The following is an 18,472-nucleotide window of genomic DNA, read 5'->3' as shown; positions in this document are numbered from 1 at the left end:
GATATACGGCTTATGTCTATCTACGACGCTATTTTCCTGTTTATCGCACATTTCATACCACCAGAAAAAAAAAAAAAGCATTCGATAATAATTACTTATTTCGGACAGCTACAACTGCGGAACGATATTTTCGAGTAAAAAAATGCTACGGCAGCAGCCGCCGTTTCTTTCTTCCAAAGTTTGGTATTCTTGAATGGCTTTTGAGAAAATTCAAATTGCAGGGACGCATCTAATTACGTGAGCAGAAAGCATGAAATTTCAAAACGCGTTCAAAACAGTACCTGCGAGCGATGTTCCCGGTGCGTCACCTTAGCTACTTCAATGAAGTTCTGGAATTGATTCATTTTATGACATCGTGACGTATCAATAATTAGTTTTAGAATTCCTCTGTTACTGCTCATTATTACCTTTCCGCACGATGCGAACTCACGGACACACCACTAGAGATAAAGATTTGTAACTAGTGTTTCAACTAAGGGCTTAGCTTTCATATGAGTAATATTCTACATATATTCATTTATTTATTTATAACTATCTTTCAGTTTCCTCGATAAGGCATTGAGTAAGGTAAGCTAAAAAAGACACAAGTACAAGTTTTAGCATGTGTAACAAGTAATGCGTGAACGGGGTATATAAAAATGAACGCTAAACATAAGAAACGCATAAAACAAACCTACACATAAATGAGTATCTCACCTCATGGCAGAACAAAAACTGCAATTCACTGCACGGATATCGCGTCTGATGAATATTAAATTTTACTGCATTTCCTGCAAACGATGTCGATTGCATGAAGACTCCTAACCTTAGGTGGCTTCATTAATTTATGTTGTCGGTCGCCCTCCAAGCCCGTGGTAATCGCGAGAATTATTCGTTTTAAAAGTATTCACATATACTGTTTTCTTTTCCTTTTTTCTTGTTTTTCTAGAAATAAGAATTCCCGTTGCCAACACACCATTTACAACAGCAAAACGCCGTTGAGGCGATATAAGAATAACAAGGACACTGCGCTAACATGAGTGCTCACTGTATATGAACTCCGAAACGTATTGTAGAAAAATTCTGAATTTAAATCACCCCGAATATATGTACTCCAGTTACAAGGCCGAATACAATCCGCGAATTGGAGTGAATTGGTAAACATTCATGTTGGATACACATAAAGAAGTGCGGGGGTCACGAGCAATAGCGTTAGGTCAAAAGGGGGAAATCCCCGATCAACGTTTTATGAGGCTCACCACAGTGGATTCCTCCGGATTAATTTTTGAACACCTGGGGATCTTTAAAGTGCGCCGAAATTCCGGACACACGGTCGTTTTTGCTGTTTGCCTCCACCAGAAAAGCGGCCGCCGCAGCAGGGAATCGAACCCGCGTCCTTGTGCCTAGCAGCGCAACGCCTAAGCCCCGCTTTACCCACACCCTCTCTTTTCGGAACCGGCTTCCGAAACAACGACAGCGAGCCGCCTCATGACAAATACATTTTTTAGGCGAAGCTCATTTGAATATATAGTGTTTTTTTGTATTTTGCATGTATGCAAACAAAAAGTTACGTATCTGAAGAGTGAGGCGTTCTTTACCGTGGGGCGTTCGAAAAAAAATGTCCCGGTGTAGGCATTGTCAGTACACGGTCACCACCAATGTCACTCGCCGTTCTTGACCTCAAGCTTATGCGTCTCAGCACTCGATCCGCACCATCAGTAGATTAGTTAATATGATGCACCGTCTGCTCGTTCGCTAGAGTCAAAATAAAAGTGCGTGGATAAATGTATATGCCTTCCTTGAGGATGCCCATCGTCAACTTTCAACAGAAATTAAATTTGTTTACACCTTTCCGGTAAATTTGGCGCCACCTGCGTGTCACGTACCAAGACAAGCTTCGCTGGTAATCCACATTCACCTGGAATGCCTCGTGATTTTTCTTTTCGATTATTCCTCACAAAATTGGGAGCTATCAATCTACATTTAATCTACTATAACACTTACATGTTCCAGCGTGACCAATTCGACACTTATTGTTGCTGCGGACATACATTCTTACGCAGCAATATTACCACTCCAGGCATATCGGATAATCTAAAAAAAAAACTGCGCGCAAATTAACCGGGACAAAAACACACGAAGACAGCACAGAAAACCCCGTTAATTTCCGCGCAGTTTTTTTTTAGATGCATTATTACCAACTCGCCCAAATCTCAACCCTTTTACATCGGATAACTTGGAAACCCGCTCAAAACATTTTAAAAGTGTAGCTTTTCTGTGTGGACTCAACACGCAAACCCTTATGTCCGTCTGGGGTGCAGGATGTGCCAGACTTTCCTGCATGCGAAAATTGTAAGAATAAAAGGCCCTGAACCTTCGTGTTTTAATACAAGGGCACTCATATCGGCCTTCCCAGGGAAATCGAGAAAACGGCCGCAACAGCACTCAACTGTCGTCGTCATGATTCCACAGCTGAGACGACAAGGACAGAAAGAAAAACGCAAGACAGGCGCTAAGTACGACTGGCGCATGCGATTCGCATGCGACTAATCCGCCAAAACCCGTCCTAACAATCAGTCGTAACGATCAGTCGCATGCGAATCGCATCCGCCGGTCGTTCACGTGTCTACCGCTTTAAACAAGTCCTCGCCAAAAACGAGCATCTGCAGTATCTGCGAGCTTAAAAAAAAAAAGTGAAAGGTATGACATCATGAAAAGTATGTCATATATGTGGGCTTTTGTTTCCGTTCCATGGATGTATTATATATACATGGTGGTTTCGTCAATAAACTTTCAGCGCCTGTTTGGCGTCCTTTCTTTTATCTTTTTACTGGCCTAAAATAACGTAAAATTACGAGCAACAACAGTTGTAATAAACACGTTCGATTTGCGTGCTTGCAACTCCCATGTTAACAACGAGCGCGGATTTTGCTGCCTCAAACGCTCGCTCGAATTCGTTTTCGTACCGAAACGACCTGTACCGAACCGCCCTGTACCAAAATGTCCTGTACCGAAACGTCCGTGTACCGAAAAGACCGCACCGAAACGCCCTGTACCGAAAAGACCTAGACCCCCGAAATGTCCGTGCACCGAAATGTCCGTCCACCGAATTGTCTGCGCCGAAATGTCCTACACTGAAATGTCCGGATCCCCATTTGACTAAAATGCCACCTTTGAGCTGACACACAACGTTTTTCAAAACCATTTGATTGAAATGCCGTTTGAGACAAAAGAGCACGACTATCGACCTTTAAAAATCTCCAAGGCCTTTGAAACGCGAAAGCTTGTACTCTCGCACCCAGTTTGTTAGTGCCGATTTGCAATTATTTGCGAGTAAAACTTTGTTATTAAAGAGCTCGGTCATAATCACTTTTCTTTTGTTTTTGTTTACTATCACTTGGTCGACTACTAGAAAGTAGCTTAGACTCCCAACACCAGTGGTACGAAAAAAAAAACTGCCTATGTTGTGCAAGTTTTGTGAGCCGCGGGATGACGTGCCTTCGAATATCTCTAAAAGTTCCTATGCACACGTGCTTGTGGGGTCGCAAATGATCGTCATTCAGCGGAATCAATGGGAAATTGGGCAGGCCCATTACCAATTGGTTCCTCTGTAGGACCCACACAACATGCAGTGAAGGTAAACTTTTGGCTGCGACATGTCTGGTTGGGAGGCTACAAATGAAAAGCTATATTACACTGCAAACAATGGTACAATAAATGGAGAAGCCGACGTTTCACAACCAGCTTTCTTTCTCAGGGGTGACTGGGGTCAGCCTGCTGCCGCGTCCGATAGCCTTTCAAAGCGTTAGGTATCTCACAAAGCGCAGGCCATGCGCAGGCTGTCTAGCGCAGGCCATGCGTGTACACAAAAGCGAGAGTCCCAAGGTAGCGATTAAGGTATCGTGACGCTGTGCCACCAAGTTTTCGTTCTCGACGATGGCCGTCCCGACGAAGTCGTTTCTGTGGGTGCATGGCAGTGCTATAGATATACATGCACCATGAGCTGACATAATCTCTTTACTGCACAACAAAGAGCCACCGAAGAAGCCCCCGAGGACACAATGACCAGTCTCATTCGCCCCAGTGTCGCCCATCTCAAGGAACAGGCTTGCTCCCTGCACCCTTCCGCGCGTCGCCGTCATACCTAAGGGCCTTAGTCATACCGATGGCGCCCCTTTCCAGGAATCGCTCCGTTTCCGCCCCGTTGGCCTCCGCGGCTTCAAGCCGGGTATAATAACACTTCCGACATTGTTGGATGCAGACGTCTCCTCGCCTGCTCCCAGTATAATAGGAAGGAACTTTTAATCGGCTGGTGTGGCGAGAACTGCAACAGTTGTCTATAAGCTTTCGGCGCCCACTTTGCACAGTGGAAAAGCACAAATGGCACCCCCGACATTGGAGGCTGGTTCTCCAGCAACAACCCCCCCCCCCCCCCTCCCTGGTCAATCCCCTTAGCAACGCCACTGTAAGTGCGATCGCTGATTATTTTTGAGTAGAACCAGAGTCCTTCAATACACCGAATGCAACGACGACGGGGTGATAGAGAATATCAGGAAAGGCGAATGCACACGTGCTTTAATTAAAAGGCACTTTGGTTTCTTTCCTTTTTATTTTTTTCGTGACGGTTGAGGGGCTCATTAAACGCGGAAAGTTTGGTCTCTCTCTTGGTCTGTTTGTGAGCCTGTCTTTCTGTTCTTCGATTCAGCCGCCCGGCCAAAGTTAATGCAGAGGAGAGTTCTAAACAATTAAGTCCGCTGGCAATGTCAATACTTGTGATTATTGTTGAGCCGAAACAAAACATTAAGCATATTTGAAATAAAACACCAATACATAACAGATATTTGCATTGTTCCTTAGAAAAATTCCAAATGAGTAGTCCTTGATAAGTTAATTATCTGTACGTATGCTGCAGAAAACATTATTACAAAGCATTTCCAACTTCTGATAAAACAAACACTGCAAACCCGCCGCAGCCCCTGCTAACAACGAAGCCGGGACGGAAGCGTGCGGCGATAAAAAGAGAGAGAGAGAGAGAGTAATTTATTGCATGGAAAGAAAACACAGAGAGGTCGGCCTGATCGTATAGTCTCTGACCTGCTACTTTGTGTGGGGGTGGGCAAGGGGGAAAGAGCTTAGATGGAGAGGGTGACAGGTATGACGAATATAATAGGTGCCTTCCGTAATGCATTTCTAAAAACGCCTTATTAAGCACTTGCGTTATCAAAAAAAACCAACGCATACAAATGCGGAATGCCGAGAAATTGCCCTACATCATTTAGCGGTCTAAAAAGGCACAGGTTCCTTCTCCCGCGCAGTGGCCCTCATTTCCGCAGCCTTTGTCGTAGGGGATCCGCAAAGTGTGAAAATAAAATAGTTACTCTCACTGATTTTTGAAAAAAAAAAGCGATAATAAGTCGTCAAAACACGACCGAGGAAATACGGTGATACTGTCACTGATTTGTTATATAAAATACTTAATAAGTCGTACAAAAAGAATAATGAACAATTAGGTTTTATAAATGCTACAAATATCCCAGCTAATATTCAACAAATAAACAGAAGTTTTTTTTTTTGGCAAGGCCGCATAACCAACTGCTGGCCTAAAATAACGCAGAACTGCGAACAAGAACATCTGTAATAATTAGGTACGAATTGCATGCTCGCAACCACCACGTAAACAACGCGCGCAGCCTACAGCGCATGCCGGAATTCGCCTTTGTATCGAAACACCCGTGTCCCGAAAGGTCCGCGTCCCGAAACGCCCGTGTCCCGAAAGGTCTGTGCGCCGGAAAGACCGTACCGAAACGCACTGTACCGAAACGTCCTGCACCGAAAAGACCGGAGCCGACCGCGGAGGCTATGGGGGCTGTAGAGGATGCCGGCCACTACGAGAGAGGGCACCACACGTTCCCACTCTCTAACCTGGCATCAGACTCCAGACAAAAAGTGCCCAGTAACATTTTTCTGTGAACCAATCACGTGGAATTTTATGGCGTCTTGTAGTTAACATACTGTAGTACTCAAATCCGGGAGAGCAATTGGATATCTGATCATGCAGCGACACAGTGCTCGATTTAGGAGAGCCAAGTGGTCCATTTTTCAGAGACTGCCCATAGACGCCATTGACAAAACGTTATATGCCCAGGTAACACGCATCGTTCGAGTTACATGATTGAAAATATACAGTAATGGAGAGTGAAAGCTGTTCTGCATACAACCGGGAGAGCAATTAGCTCACTGGTTTGGGTGAGGAGCTATTGATTTTTCATTTTTCGCTCCCTTCAGTTACGGAGCGTCGCGCCGCCACACGCCGACAGAAGGCGCTGCTCTCCGCGGAGGCGCTTGGGCAGGAATCCTGGGTTCGATTCCGCAAGTCGTCCGCATTACAAGGTCGTGCATTTAGTTTAGCACCCGCCACCTGGGCTCCATAAATAAATTTCGTATTGCCCTTCACTCCGTATGGCCGAACGAAGATACTTCCCTGAACTTTTCACCATGCGTACGCGACAAGAACGAAGGTAACAACATGCCTCGCGGCGCTGGAGAGCTGTTCCCGGCTCCTCCTCGCGGCCTCCTTGTTTTTCTTCTGAGGCAAGACGGGAGGCACCGACGAGCTGCCGCCTCCCGGGCGGTGGTGGTCTCCACCTCCGCCGCCACCGCCGCCCCCAGTAGTTCGCTCAGGTCTGTCACCAGCCCGGTCATTGCCGCCCGATGTCGAGATGGTTGTGGTCGTTGTGGCTGTGGCCAAGTCACTGCTGCGGGACTCGGTCGCTGGAGAGCCGGTGGCAAATGCGTGCATATTTTCGGGCATATAAACACATCTCAAAAGCGGATTCAGTAGGCACGACGACAGCACCCCGATAGCACTGCACGGCAGATATGTCATCTGCAATCTACAAGAGCGCTGAGTGTTCTTTAACAAACTGCATGTCAGTACATATGTGTCAAAGGTTAGGGTACCTAGAATAAACGTTGCCGAATCCCGGATCGAACAGCGGAGCTGCGAAAATTTGTGCCAGCTTACTGAAGATTGCTTTTTCCTTCAGCTTCACGTAGGTAACAAACGACTAGCCGGTTTTCTTTTTTGGGATCTCTCTCTCTCTCTCTCTCTCTCTCTCTCTCTCTCTCTCTCTCTCTCTCTCTCTCTCTCTCTCTCTCTCTCTCTCTCTCTCTCTCTCTCTCTCTCTCACACACACACACACGCACACACGCACGCACGCACGCACGCACGCACACGCGCGCACGCGCACGCGCACGCGCACGCGCACGCGCACGCGCACACACACACACACACACACACACACACACACACACACACACACACACACACGCACACGCACAAGCACACGCACACGCACGCGCGCACGCGCGCACGCACGCACGCACGCACGCACGCACGCGCGCGCGCAACTCCCTTCCGGCTCGGGCAGTTAGATATGAATAACAAAGATGGAACAGCTCTACAGTTAGAAAATTAGCGTGCCGCACCATTCATCTGGTGGCGGATTACACGGCGAAACTATTTCGGTTTCATTAGGTTGTACACGTATTGAAGGAACGAAACGTGATCGAACGGGGCGCAGTTCAAAGGGTGCACAAAACTGCTGAGTTGCCAGCAGGCGATGGCTACGTGATTGGCGGCGAGTGCGGCTGTTGTGCGTTCGACATCACCCTCTCTCTTTCTCTCCCTCGCGTTTGCGCTGCTGCTCCAAGCACTATCCCCTTCTTCTGCTCTGCACGGGTCTAGTGCAGCGCCGAGCTCCAACATCACACCCTCTCCACCGTTTCTCGCGCCCCTGCTGCTGCCATTTCATGGCTTCTCTCCTTTTCCGCTACTCGACTGTGGCGCTGAGCGCCGATGCCACACCCTCTCCACCCTCTCCCCCACCTCAGACGCTGCCGCCCCACGCCGTCTTTCCCTACCCGGTTTTCTGCTCGCGGACATTTCCCCCTTTTGTACCTGGTTATGGTGGGTAAGCATACAGGGGTTTGAGGCAAACAGCTTCGCAGTAAAAAAAATGTCACGGCGCAGGGCGTACGTTTGGGCTGAGACGGCTGCTGCTGCGAGGAGGATGACGTCCGAGGTCTGCTGGACGATGCAGGCGGCTTGCGCTTGTGTTTTGCACCAGAACGCGTGGAGGCCGCCGCAGACGCGGCAGTGCGCCCGTTGCGACGTCGCTTGTAAAGCACCAGGCAGACGACGCCGATCAGGCCGGCCAACAGCACGACGCCCGACGACGCCATGGACACCAGCGTGGTCGTGTCTTCGAGGAAAGCTGCAACCGCCGACTTGCCGCTGCCCTTGTCCGCTGCGCTGGCTGCGTAAATCACCGAGCGTTTAGGACAGTGATGGACAGGACAGGCCCCAAAAAAGGATGCTTTCGTGATGCTTGATTTTGTAAGCGAGCACAGGCGATTAGGAAACAGAAGTTTAGAGGTTATGGGAGAGCCGACGAGAATAGGCAAATTGGCGTGCGAGTTGTGATTTTGTTTCGGGTAGCTCCGCTGTGGCTGTGTTTATAGTACGAACGTGGTTGATCATAATCATCATCATCCTGCTCAGGCCCACTGCAGAACAAGAGCTTCTCCCATTTACCTCCAACCGCTCCCGTCCTGCGATGCTCGATTTCACAGTTATGGTATATTTATTTTCCCGCCGTGGGTTCGGCAACGTTTAGGGAGAGATCCACTACTTGAATGTCGTGTTTTGGCACCACATTGTTTTCATCATCCAACCAGTATGAGTTTGGTCTCTCTAGTGTTACGACACATCGGCCTGGCTTTGGAACGCGTAGCTGCCAATGCGCACAACCAGGCGTTGCTTAGCAACTCGTCTTCCTTAGTGTTGCCTGTTGGCAGGCGGAGTTGGTCAATGCGTGCGCACTGTGAGGGTATCTGTTACAGCCTCCTAGCTAATGGGTGGTTTAGGAGGGCGAGAATTTTCGCTGGTTATGTTGATGTCTAAGCTAAATGGGGTACCCGTAATTTTACAGCCCCCGTATTTGCGTAACCATCCCACTCCACCATGCTTGATGTACACACCGGGGTTTGCATACGTCTACACGAGGTAACCGCTAAGCACGTCTATACACTTGAGTTTTACGTAATGCGCATGCGCTTAACTGACTGTTTCCACCCGACTGCTCTTTCTGAGCGTGTGGAAATAGTGTCGCAAAGTAGGAATGTAGGAACAACGTACTCCCAGGTTGCCGATTGAGAGCCTGCCGGTATCCTTACCTTGGGCGCTAGGAGTGACCAGGTCGTACTTGACCCTGGTGAGGCCAGCGGCGTTGGCAGCCATTATGCGGATCACGTACCAAGTCTCGGGCTGGAGTCCTCCCAGCAGAACGTCGGGGAGGTCCTGCGTCAGGCACCGACAGAACGACGATTCATGTTGACAGCACAGCAAAAGGGTGTGCGCACTTGATCCAGTTTTGTTCAATAGAGGTTATGTATTGCGCAACGTAAATATGTAGCTGCTTTCATCGAAATAAGTCTTTTTAGACACTTACTTTATTACGTAAAAAAAAAAACGGTGCGAAAATATGGGATGCCAGCAAAAAAAGAAAGATATGGCACGTCTATTTCTGCCGTGGTATTGTGCTCTTACTGCCACCTTTCACTTATCGTTCAATGAAGTACCATATAAAACACTTCTATCTTTTGCGCGACAGCTGGCATTGCGCCAGATGTTCGGGTGTGACGGGTGTAACTTTGGCGCTTGTTGAGTAAAAAGGTCGCCATGTGGTTTAAGCATATGTATGTTGTTACGGACTGATTATAATACCTTTTTAATCGTACATGATTACCTCCACGTAAACAGACTGTCAGCTCAATGTTGGAAGTCCCTACGTCTATTTTCAAGGAAGTAGTAAAACTGGTAAACGGACCCACTTTTACGTCGTAAAGCCAACAGTATGACGATTTGCAGCCGCATTATAGATAACTCGTACGGCGCTCTGCTAAAGAACCTCATCTACTGGTTTGGCGACAGCGTTCGTTATAGGACCACCCGTTTCGACAACTTCTTCGACTACTCTGAATAGTTACTTTTTATGAAAACTTAACTCTTTTTCGTTTCCGAAGACACACAAGTGCTGATAAGATAACTGTTGAACAAATGGTGGGTGCCGACAAGTGGATTCCGGCCACACAGGCAGAATGAGTGAAATGGTTAAGATATACGCTCAAAAAGTTATGGGGTAAGCGTGGAGTAAACGAAACTACACTAGTGCAGAAGAGGGCTCAAAAGGGAGTCATCTTAGTGCTCTAGACTTTCCAGCAAGGAACTGTACAAACGGGGTCGCTCCGGGAGCAGCAAAAACGGCGCCAGCACTTTGGTGCGCGGCTAAGCACAGTTGAGCCAACCGTCGTTCAGCTCAACAACGACCATGCGGCGAGCCGTCCCTCATCTCCGACTCTTCGCGCCAGTTTTGAATTGCTAATCTTTATGGAGATGGCGCGTCTGTGTGAAACATGGATCTTGGGGCAGGATAGGGAACTAGAAAAACTGCATGAAGGTTCCACGTGATGATATGAGGTGCAGAGGAGGAATAAATTGCCGTCAAGGCCCAGCCCATGACGTCCTTGAACCAGGCGAATGTACTACCGAGGCCAGGGCCGGAGCTTATGTCTAATCTCACCCCGGGATTAAGGGTAAACAGTAAACAATAAGCGGTGGTGGGCAATCCACGCAAAACGTGCCAAGTGGGTGGAGGGATGTGTCACGTTTATAAGCATGCATTCACAAAAGTGTGTTTTTTTAATGGGTAGGGAAAACAACATCATGAATCACCCGTATTGTTGTGCGAATATGGCAGATGTGGGTACTCCCAATTACAGCCAGCCAAGTGGAGGGCTTTCGCATGCTAGAGCAAAGTTCTTTTCATTACGAATTCGGTTGATAAGGCGTCTTCACGCTTAGAAGTAGATTACGGGTTTCGACTTATTCTCATCGTAACGATAATGACAGCAAACACTCTTGATCCCGAAGTACTCTCGAGACGTTTTCTCACTGGGGGGTAAGGGGCGATAAATGCAACTTTCAGAAGAAACACTTCATTTCCACGTACTTGTATTTTGGTCAGCTCTATGAAGTTCTGAAGCATCGGAACTCGATCTTACAGGACAGATCATAAACCATCTGAACTACATTTCATCTGCACTACTCAAAATCTAAAACAACCCGTATTTTCGTGAATGACGGCAGAAGGCCGCACTGAGTTCACACTAATGGAATAATCGCCCCACTTTACGGGAGGCCAGTGTACCTGCGGAAGCACTCCTGCGGCGGGGCTGGTGTGGTTCCAGTGGGGAGTCCACTCGGGCTGCGTGTGCAGTCGGTGCTCGATGGTGAGGCGCGTGAGCGGACACCCACCCGAACGCCACGCGGACGGGCTCACTTGCACGTGCGAGCCGTTCAGGGCGCGTACGATATCCTCCTTGTTAGGGGCCACCGGTGCTGCAAGACAGTCCATGATGCGCTGGGGACAACGCTTCTGTCTTTTCTGCACTGGCTGTGGGCGCCATTTTTGTACGAGGAATGGCGATACGTCACACGGGCGTTAACGTTTGCGTAATTCGAAAGCTCTGTGGCCGCGTCGTACCTGAAGACAGCATGCTGAACATCGGGAGACAGACATTGATAGTGCGGCGGAGAACGAGAGGATGCGTGGTTTCCGCCTGCACCGTGCCTATGAAGTGAGGTCCGTTCTCCTCGTGTCGGCGCTCGCTCCGTTCGTGTATCACGGCGTAAGAAACCGTTGCTGCGAGCCTCACTTTCTCAGCTGACCTACATCGCTTAAAGGATCCACGAAGACAGAATACAAGTTTGTTTTATTCGATTGATTTGATTGATTGTAGGGTTTGATTGTAGGGTTGATTTGATTGATTGTAGGGTGTAACGTGCCGACGCAACGCAGACGATGAGGCGCGCCGTAGTGGAGGGCTCCGGATTAATTTTGACCACCTGGAGATCTTTAACGTGCGCCGAAATCTCGTACGCACTGGCGCTTTTCCTTTTCGCCTCTATCATAAAAGCAGCCGCCGTGGCCGGGAATCGAACCCGCGACCTCGTGCTGTTTTATTCGAAAGATTTTGCGTTTTATAGTGCCCCAGCGCTTATCCGGCAGCAAATGATGCCGCATTTATTGAGAAATTAATCAATTTAGGTTAAAATTTTCATTCTCCCGCCAAATCGTGTGTTTTCGTGATGTCAGCAATGAAGTCATAAACATGTGTATTCAAGCGACCTTTCACTGCGTCATTCGGGTTTGCGGCCTTGCTTTCCGTCAGCCCTCCCAGATGGCGCTACTATAGTCATCCATGAACCGTTGTCCGCCGCGTTGCTTTGTTTTTGAGCGTATTTGCTCCTGGCTTGTTTTTGTAGAAAGTGATCGTCTCGTGAAACATGGGGTATCTTCGACAAACAGGGTCACGTAAGACAACGCCGCTTGCGCCAATCGACCAGTGTCCTGTAAAACAACTTCAAAGCGGCGGAGTGCTGTGCAGCTAAAACAAGCATAGTGCGCCTAGTACCAACAGCAGTGCGCATCGGTACTTCAATGCTGACGTGCGTTTTCGTAACTTTCATTGTTTACGCACCATTCTTACTGCTTTAAAATGAATATGCATTACACTTAGGCGCAGATACTTCATTCAGGAAGCCTATAAGCCGTGCCTAATTTGCGTTTGCTTTTTCCGGCCTCAGCCAATCGCACATCTGGGCTCATACGACATCATAGGTTCTGTTGCGGGAAATTAGCTAGTGAGTCGCATGGTCATTCCGTTTTTTTCCAATTATGTAACTTATTTGAGCGAAGTGTGCGTTAAAAGTGGTGTCAGTACGATTCTATCGAGACAATCTTTCGAATGAACCGAACTTGTGTTTTGTCCTCATGGCTCCTTTAAAGAGCAGGGATGGTGAATGCCGCAGCTCCGCTCCAAAACGCTCTCTCCACGATGGTGTAATGCTATCACGCCTCACATTTTGAGACCGTAACGCAGGTCCTTTGCAAAAAATTTGCCTTGGTCTAGCTTCTCGCAGCAATTTTCTCCCGGTTCGTGCTGCCTTTCTTATCTGCATAACTTTTCCATGTGATGCTTTATACTGCACAAGCAAGTGGTTCGTTTGCCGTCTGATTTATCTTCGGTGCGCCATCAATTTTATCGCACTACTACGACAACGTTTTTTTTTTTTTTTTTCATATTGCAGGTAAAAAGAAATACGGAGTGGGCTTCGAACTTTCGACGAATGTAAAGGCGAAAACCTAGTTGGACTTTCTGTTGATCTGCTGTTCAGCTTTCTGCTGAACTTTGCGACCGCGCCCGTCACCACCGGACCACCATCCCGGAGAGTACCATCCGCAGCTCGTTACGCTCGCTCGCCATCACCAGGAGCTACCTCTGTACCCTTATTTCTCAAGGCCGCTTCTTCTCCGACATTTAATACGATTCAGTGAATCTCACAACGCTTTTCTGCACCTCATGTGATTCATGAAGGATAAAAATTTAAGGCCTTCGGCTTAAACATACCCAGCTTTCTCGCTCAAAATTACAACCTCCCGGGAACCTAGAAAAACCGCTTTAGGAAAATGATATTTGGCATAAAGCTAGAAGTCAACGTGAAGATTAAAACGCTAAAATAAGATTTCAGGTTTCTGAATATCTTTTTGTGTAATTTGCTGTCAAATCTAACTCCCCATGCATTTCTATGGGATAGTTCCCATGGCTCAGGAACCCAGTCGCGCAACGTGCGCGACTTGAAACTATGCACAAAGCAAGTATTCACCCGAAATATTAGCTGTGCAAAAGATCTTTTTATTTCGCTGAAAGATTGCAGAGTAATCACTGTTGAAAGGACTGCCATGAGCGGGAAAGCTGCACATGAACGAAAGCAAACTCTGCAACTATAGGAGTAAAGCGACACAGTGTCGCGCGCCAGAGAAGCAGCACTCACGGCTTCCGAGGGTGCGTGTAGCGAGCAGGTCGCTCTGCTCTCGGCGGCCGCTGGCCAGGAAGGCGACCGCGTACAGTTGGTAGCGAGTGCCGCACTGCAGCCCGTCCAGGTGGTACGTGTCGTTGTGGCGGCCCACCAGGGAGCGCTGCTGCCACTCGCCACTCTCGGACTTGAGGTGAACCTCCAGCACTGCGGGTCCGAATAACGTCTACTGTAATACGAGCCTACTTGCCCAGGATAGGTGGAAGTGATTAACGTAGCTGCAATTTTAACGCGTATAGATGGTATGATCCACATGAGCACAAAACATTTAAGCTAAAATAGCGCGTTCTGCAAGCTTATTAGAGACCGGAACTTTAGGCAACATGCCTATTTTTTCTCCGAATTCCTGTCACGCCTATTTAACATATATGCATAAACCAAGGGAAGGGGAGCATTTTAATTAAAAGCCGCGTTTCTCTGTACCGGGAGCTAATCCTAACAGCGCTGTTATTGGCGATTATGGCCAAGTGGTTTGAGTGGATGTCGCCTCGGTCCGAAGCTCTGCAAAGCATGCAAGGATCCTAGTTTAAGAAACGCTGTTATGAGAGAACGGTTTACACGACGCTGCAGAAGGGGCAGGTTGCAACTCACCCTGGACAACTTGATCATCGACGGCAGAGCCGCTGGCAGTCAACTGAAGAGAAGTGGCGGTCTGGGTAACCACCTTGAGCACAAATCCTTCCAGGTGGGCTGAAAGACACAGCGAAGCGCAAGGTATGCTCCTCTGCAACTCTTGCCATCCTGGTCGTGATGTCGTGGGAACTATGCAGATTTGATAATTCAAAGACACCTGTCCATTCGAGGCTTCCCTAAGAGTTACCATGTTGGTGCCACGCAAAAACCTACATAGCTCTTAGGGTTACCCCGCGTACAATTTTATTTTGCTTTGTACAAGCCTTGGGTCTTTTAAAAGCATCGCTGTCGCTAGAGCGCCGGTGCTTACACAATTTGCGCAAATGAGGAACGTGGGCGTGCCCATGGTCGTCACAGTTCCACGGAAAGGAAAATTTGAGAAGCGATGTCTAATATTGAGCGTTCGATTCGTTCTTCCTCATCTCGATAGTGCAGGGGACTGGGCACTTCTGTTCGTCCCGTCCAATAAGGACCACCTGCTCGTAACAATGTGTTCAGCATGTTTTTAAACGGAGAGGTAAATCACTTGGTCCTTTAACATCGCCGCTGAAGCTGTCTTCAACAATACTAAGTCAACTATCCGTGAGGACCAATATTCCCATGTTTGCAATGTGGATGGTGGGAACTGTCCCGTTATGCGACAGTGCCCTGTAAACAGCACTGATAATGCGACAGTGCCCTGTAGAAAGCACTGATGTTTCCTATGGTAATGGAAAGATAACCGCATTTTGAGTAGTTTATGAAACTGGTGTCCTAGCGCCGTTAACGGAATTCCACTGAGGGCCCGTATTACACCTGTGTCTAAACAGTACTTGTGGGCCTGCACTTCTGTCAGGAATAAGCGCTGTTTCGAGGTTCTGGCTTTGATCTTTGTTAGTTCATTGAATTAACGCAAGCGTAGTCAGGTCATGTCGCATTGCTGCCAGGTCAGTGAAGTCATCTAAGCTGAGTGCGTTTGTCTCTCGACTGTAGCCGAGGCCCTCTGCCCCTGTTCAACGCAGAGCTAGGGAAAGCAGAAGTACATACTTGGAGATTATTGTATAACAATGATCATTGTCTTGACAGCGGGTTTCGGTGCCTCATTTTCTAAGGCAGGTTTCGGCAATGGCACAATGCTTTTGCCAATGGCAGCCAAGCGCGTCGAAAAAGAAAGCGGTGCGATCGCCTGAAGAGTGGACGACTACGGCCACCTAGCTCACACTTGGGATGCGCAGTTTTACGAGTCCCGCCAGTATGCGGTTACCTTATCCAGCATCAGGTGCAGGATACCGCAGCCTAATTTATATTTACATCGCGCTGCCCTCCCCCCCCCCCCCCCCCCACGGCCATCGTGCCACTTGCGGTGAAAGAGAAACAATTGATTCATGTTTCTTTTATTTCCGCGGTTTTTATTTGATTAGGACACGTTATCTAGCCGCACTAAACGTCTTCACCTTCCTCTGTCTATGCCTGTACTCCTTTCGTTCGGGGCCACATTCCCGGGGTTTTGTCACCGAGGGATGGTTGCGGACATTCACGCGAAAATTTCAGAGACCAGACACCTGTCCCCTTGACCCGTTAGAAAATTGCGTTTTCGGCTATTCTCCTTGAAATGACATCAATCTTTGATTATTCTCTAGTTCTATTACATAATTCTGTAACCGTTTCTCCAATTCAATTCTACAGGCTGACTGTAGTGCAATGACGTGGGCGTGTTAGCCGAAGAAGCCACCCCGTTTTTTGGTCGATCTCCCACGCGGGTATGTGCCATCAGTAAAGGAGCGACAACAACACTAATAACAATTTCAACGTGAATTACCACCCTTTTGTCAGGAAACAGGAAACACGAAAATATGGGTATGTCGCTACAGGCGTGCACTTGCAGCAATTTTTTGTTTCTTCCCTTGATCTCTGCTAAGTTACCAACTCAGATAACTTACGTGATTCTTCCCGCTATTGGAAACGCTCCCTCCCTGCATGCATAGGAATCAAAACGGGACATCCGCTCGAAAGAGCAGCTCACGAGGCGTACGCACCCCGCACGATGAGCGCGACGAGCCGCCGGTCGCTGGCGAGACGGTTGCGCACTTGGCAGCTGTAGTTGCCGCCGCTGGAGGAGTCCACGCGACGCAGGCTGAGGCTGCCGTCGGTGCCCAGCTCTGTCCGGTTGGACCGGGACACGGGCACCTCGCTGCGAATGGATGTTATATAGCTCAATGCCTCCACAGAAAGGACGCACTGACGACTTTACAGGTGCCGTCCGAAGTAATTGGAGCACGGGAGCTGTGGCCGAACCGTATCGGAGCGCGGGGTAGCTGCACCGGAGGTAAACGAAAGGACGAAAAGACGCATGAGGGCCTTCCTACGGCGATATCCCATGTATACATCTCGAACCACTTCTTTCAACCTGGCTTCGTGCATTGTTCGCAGCACTCTGGTCTCGGCGGTGGCGCTGATAGCAGAGACGATATATCCGGCAGCGTCTTTGGAACAGTTCCTGCACACGCGAGCTGACGGAGAAGCGGCGCGTTATGACAGGAATTTGCAGTGACAGATTTAAAAAAAAAATTATATATTTTTAGGTGTGTATGCTATCAGTGCCATCACCGAGACCACTTTGCAGCGAACAATGTTCGAAGCCAGGTTAAAGGATGTGGTTTAAGGGGTATAGGTGGGCTCTCACCGTCGGCAGGCTCGCATGCCTGTTATCATCCTTTAGTTTACCGCCCGTGCAGCTACACGGCGCTCCTATACGATTCGGCCACAGCCCCCGTGTTGCAAGTACTTCAGATGGCACCTGTACGTGGGATGCTACCATGGTTTCGCGACACCGCCATCAGTTCGAAGTCACTCTGTTAAGGGTACTTCACCGCACAAAGCCTCTTGATGCAAAAAAGCCAACTTCCCAAATATCGCGAAAGACCACATTTTGAGGCTGAAAGTAAGGAAGAAGGAAGTTATAATGGCATTGTAGCGTGAAAAACAAGCAATTCTGTCAGTAAAGGCGGATCCAAATGACGGACTGAATCCGCGAGCCGCTCAGTCACGTGATGCGCGGTCCATGTCCGGCTGGCAGTAGGTGCAGTGACGTCTAGTCCTGCTCATTAAGGCTCGTGAGAAGTGGTTTGAAGAAGGGGATCATGATGTTGCAGCCTCTCGTGCGGAGTTAAACTCCACACGAGCGTGGCGTGCGTACTGAGAAACGGACGCAGGTCTCAAATACCTGATAAGTACCCTAAGAAGGCTGTTTAGTTAATAAAGAAAAACTTAAGTAACGTTCACATCCAGTGTCAATTACATCGTACGGAATAACGGGAAGGTTTTACGGCCTCCTTTTGCGACGTACCCGTGCTTCCACTCCCAGTGAACTGGCGCGGTTCCGAGAAACCGGCAGCTGAGGTGCACGTCCTCGGCTGGCGCCACCTGGACGACCTCGTCGAAGTCCACGATGCGGGCAGGCACTGCAAGGAACCACGAGTGAAGACGCAGTGAGAAGGGAAGCTGTCCCCGACGGTAAGTTCACACGGCAGCAATGAGTTGCGTCTAGGGCGTGTTCGGAAAATGGGGCAGGATGTAAAAGAGTTGTACGCTGCGTGCCTCAGAAATCCGACACACTAAAACTGAGCTTCAGCAATTTGTGTTCCGCCCTGTCTTCCAGTTCCGCGATAGATTCTAGCGTCTTCTGCGTGATGCTGAGATTGAGGGTAACAACAGGGCTGATCTACAGGCTCCATGTGCACTGCCTGGTTCCTTAACCGTTGCTACATCGCGGGTCAGTGGATGTTCCAAGGAGCGTCTTCACCGACACATAAGGTTGACCAGCACGTGACGCACATGCCCTGGCTACCATTAGCGGCTGGCGGCAGGTTCGGCAGACGTACT

The 18,472-nt window shown here is 48.7% G+C and overlaps 1 protein-coding gene across 1 annotated transcript in view; it reads right to left on the bottom strand.

Moving 5' to 3' along the window:
• Positions 1-18,472, bottom strand: part of LOC144178740 (cell adhesion molecule Dscam1-like) — a 306,042-nt gene that overhangs the window by 133,492 nt on the left and 154,078 nt on the right. The window contains exons 28-35 of the mRNA XM_077706821.1: positions 17,937-18,051; positions 16,627-16,781; positions 14,570-14,668; positions 13,937-14,125; positions 11,250-11,440; positions 9,217-9,340; positions 8,019-8,297; positions 6,510-6,750 (exon numbers count right to left, since the gene is read on the bottom strand). Coding sequence (XP_077562947.1) covers positions 6,510-6,750; positions 8,019-8,297; positions 9,217-9,340; positions 11,250-11,440; positions 13,937-14,125; positions 14,570-14,668; positions 16,627-16,781; positions 17,937-18,051 — 1,393 coding nt within the window. The remainder of the gene's footprint in view (positions 1-6,509; positions 6,751-8,018; positions 8,298-9,216; positions 9,341-11,249; positions 11,441-13,936; positions 14,126-14,569; positions 14,669-16,626; positions 16,782-17,936; positions 18,052-18,472) is intronic.

This window comes from Haemaphysalis longicornis, unplaced genomic scaffold (assembly GCF_048455015.1).
Source record: "Haemaphysalis longicornis isolate Haplotype H1 unplaced genomic scaffold, Haemaphysalis longicornis Haplotype H1 scaffold_4, whole genome shotgun sequence".
Taxonomy (NCBI): Eukaryota; Metazoa; Arthropoda; class Arachnida; order Ixodida; family Ixodidae; genus Haemaphysalis; species Haemaphysalis longicornis.
This window is presented reverse-complemented; position numbering and strand designations above follow the sequence as displayed.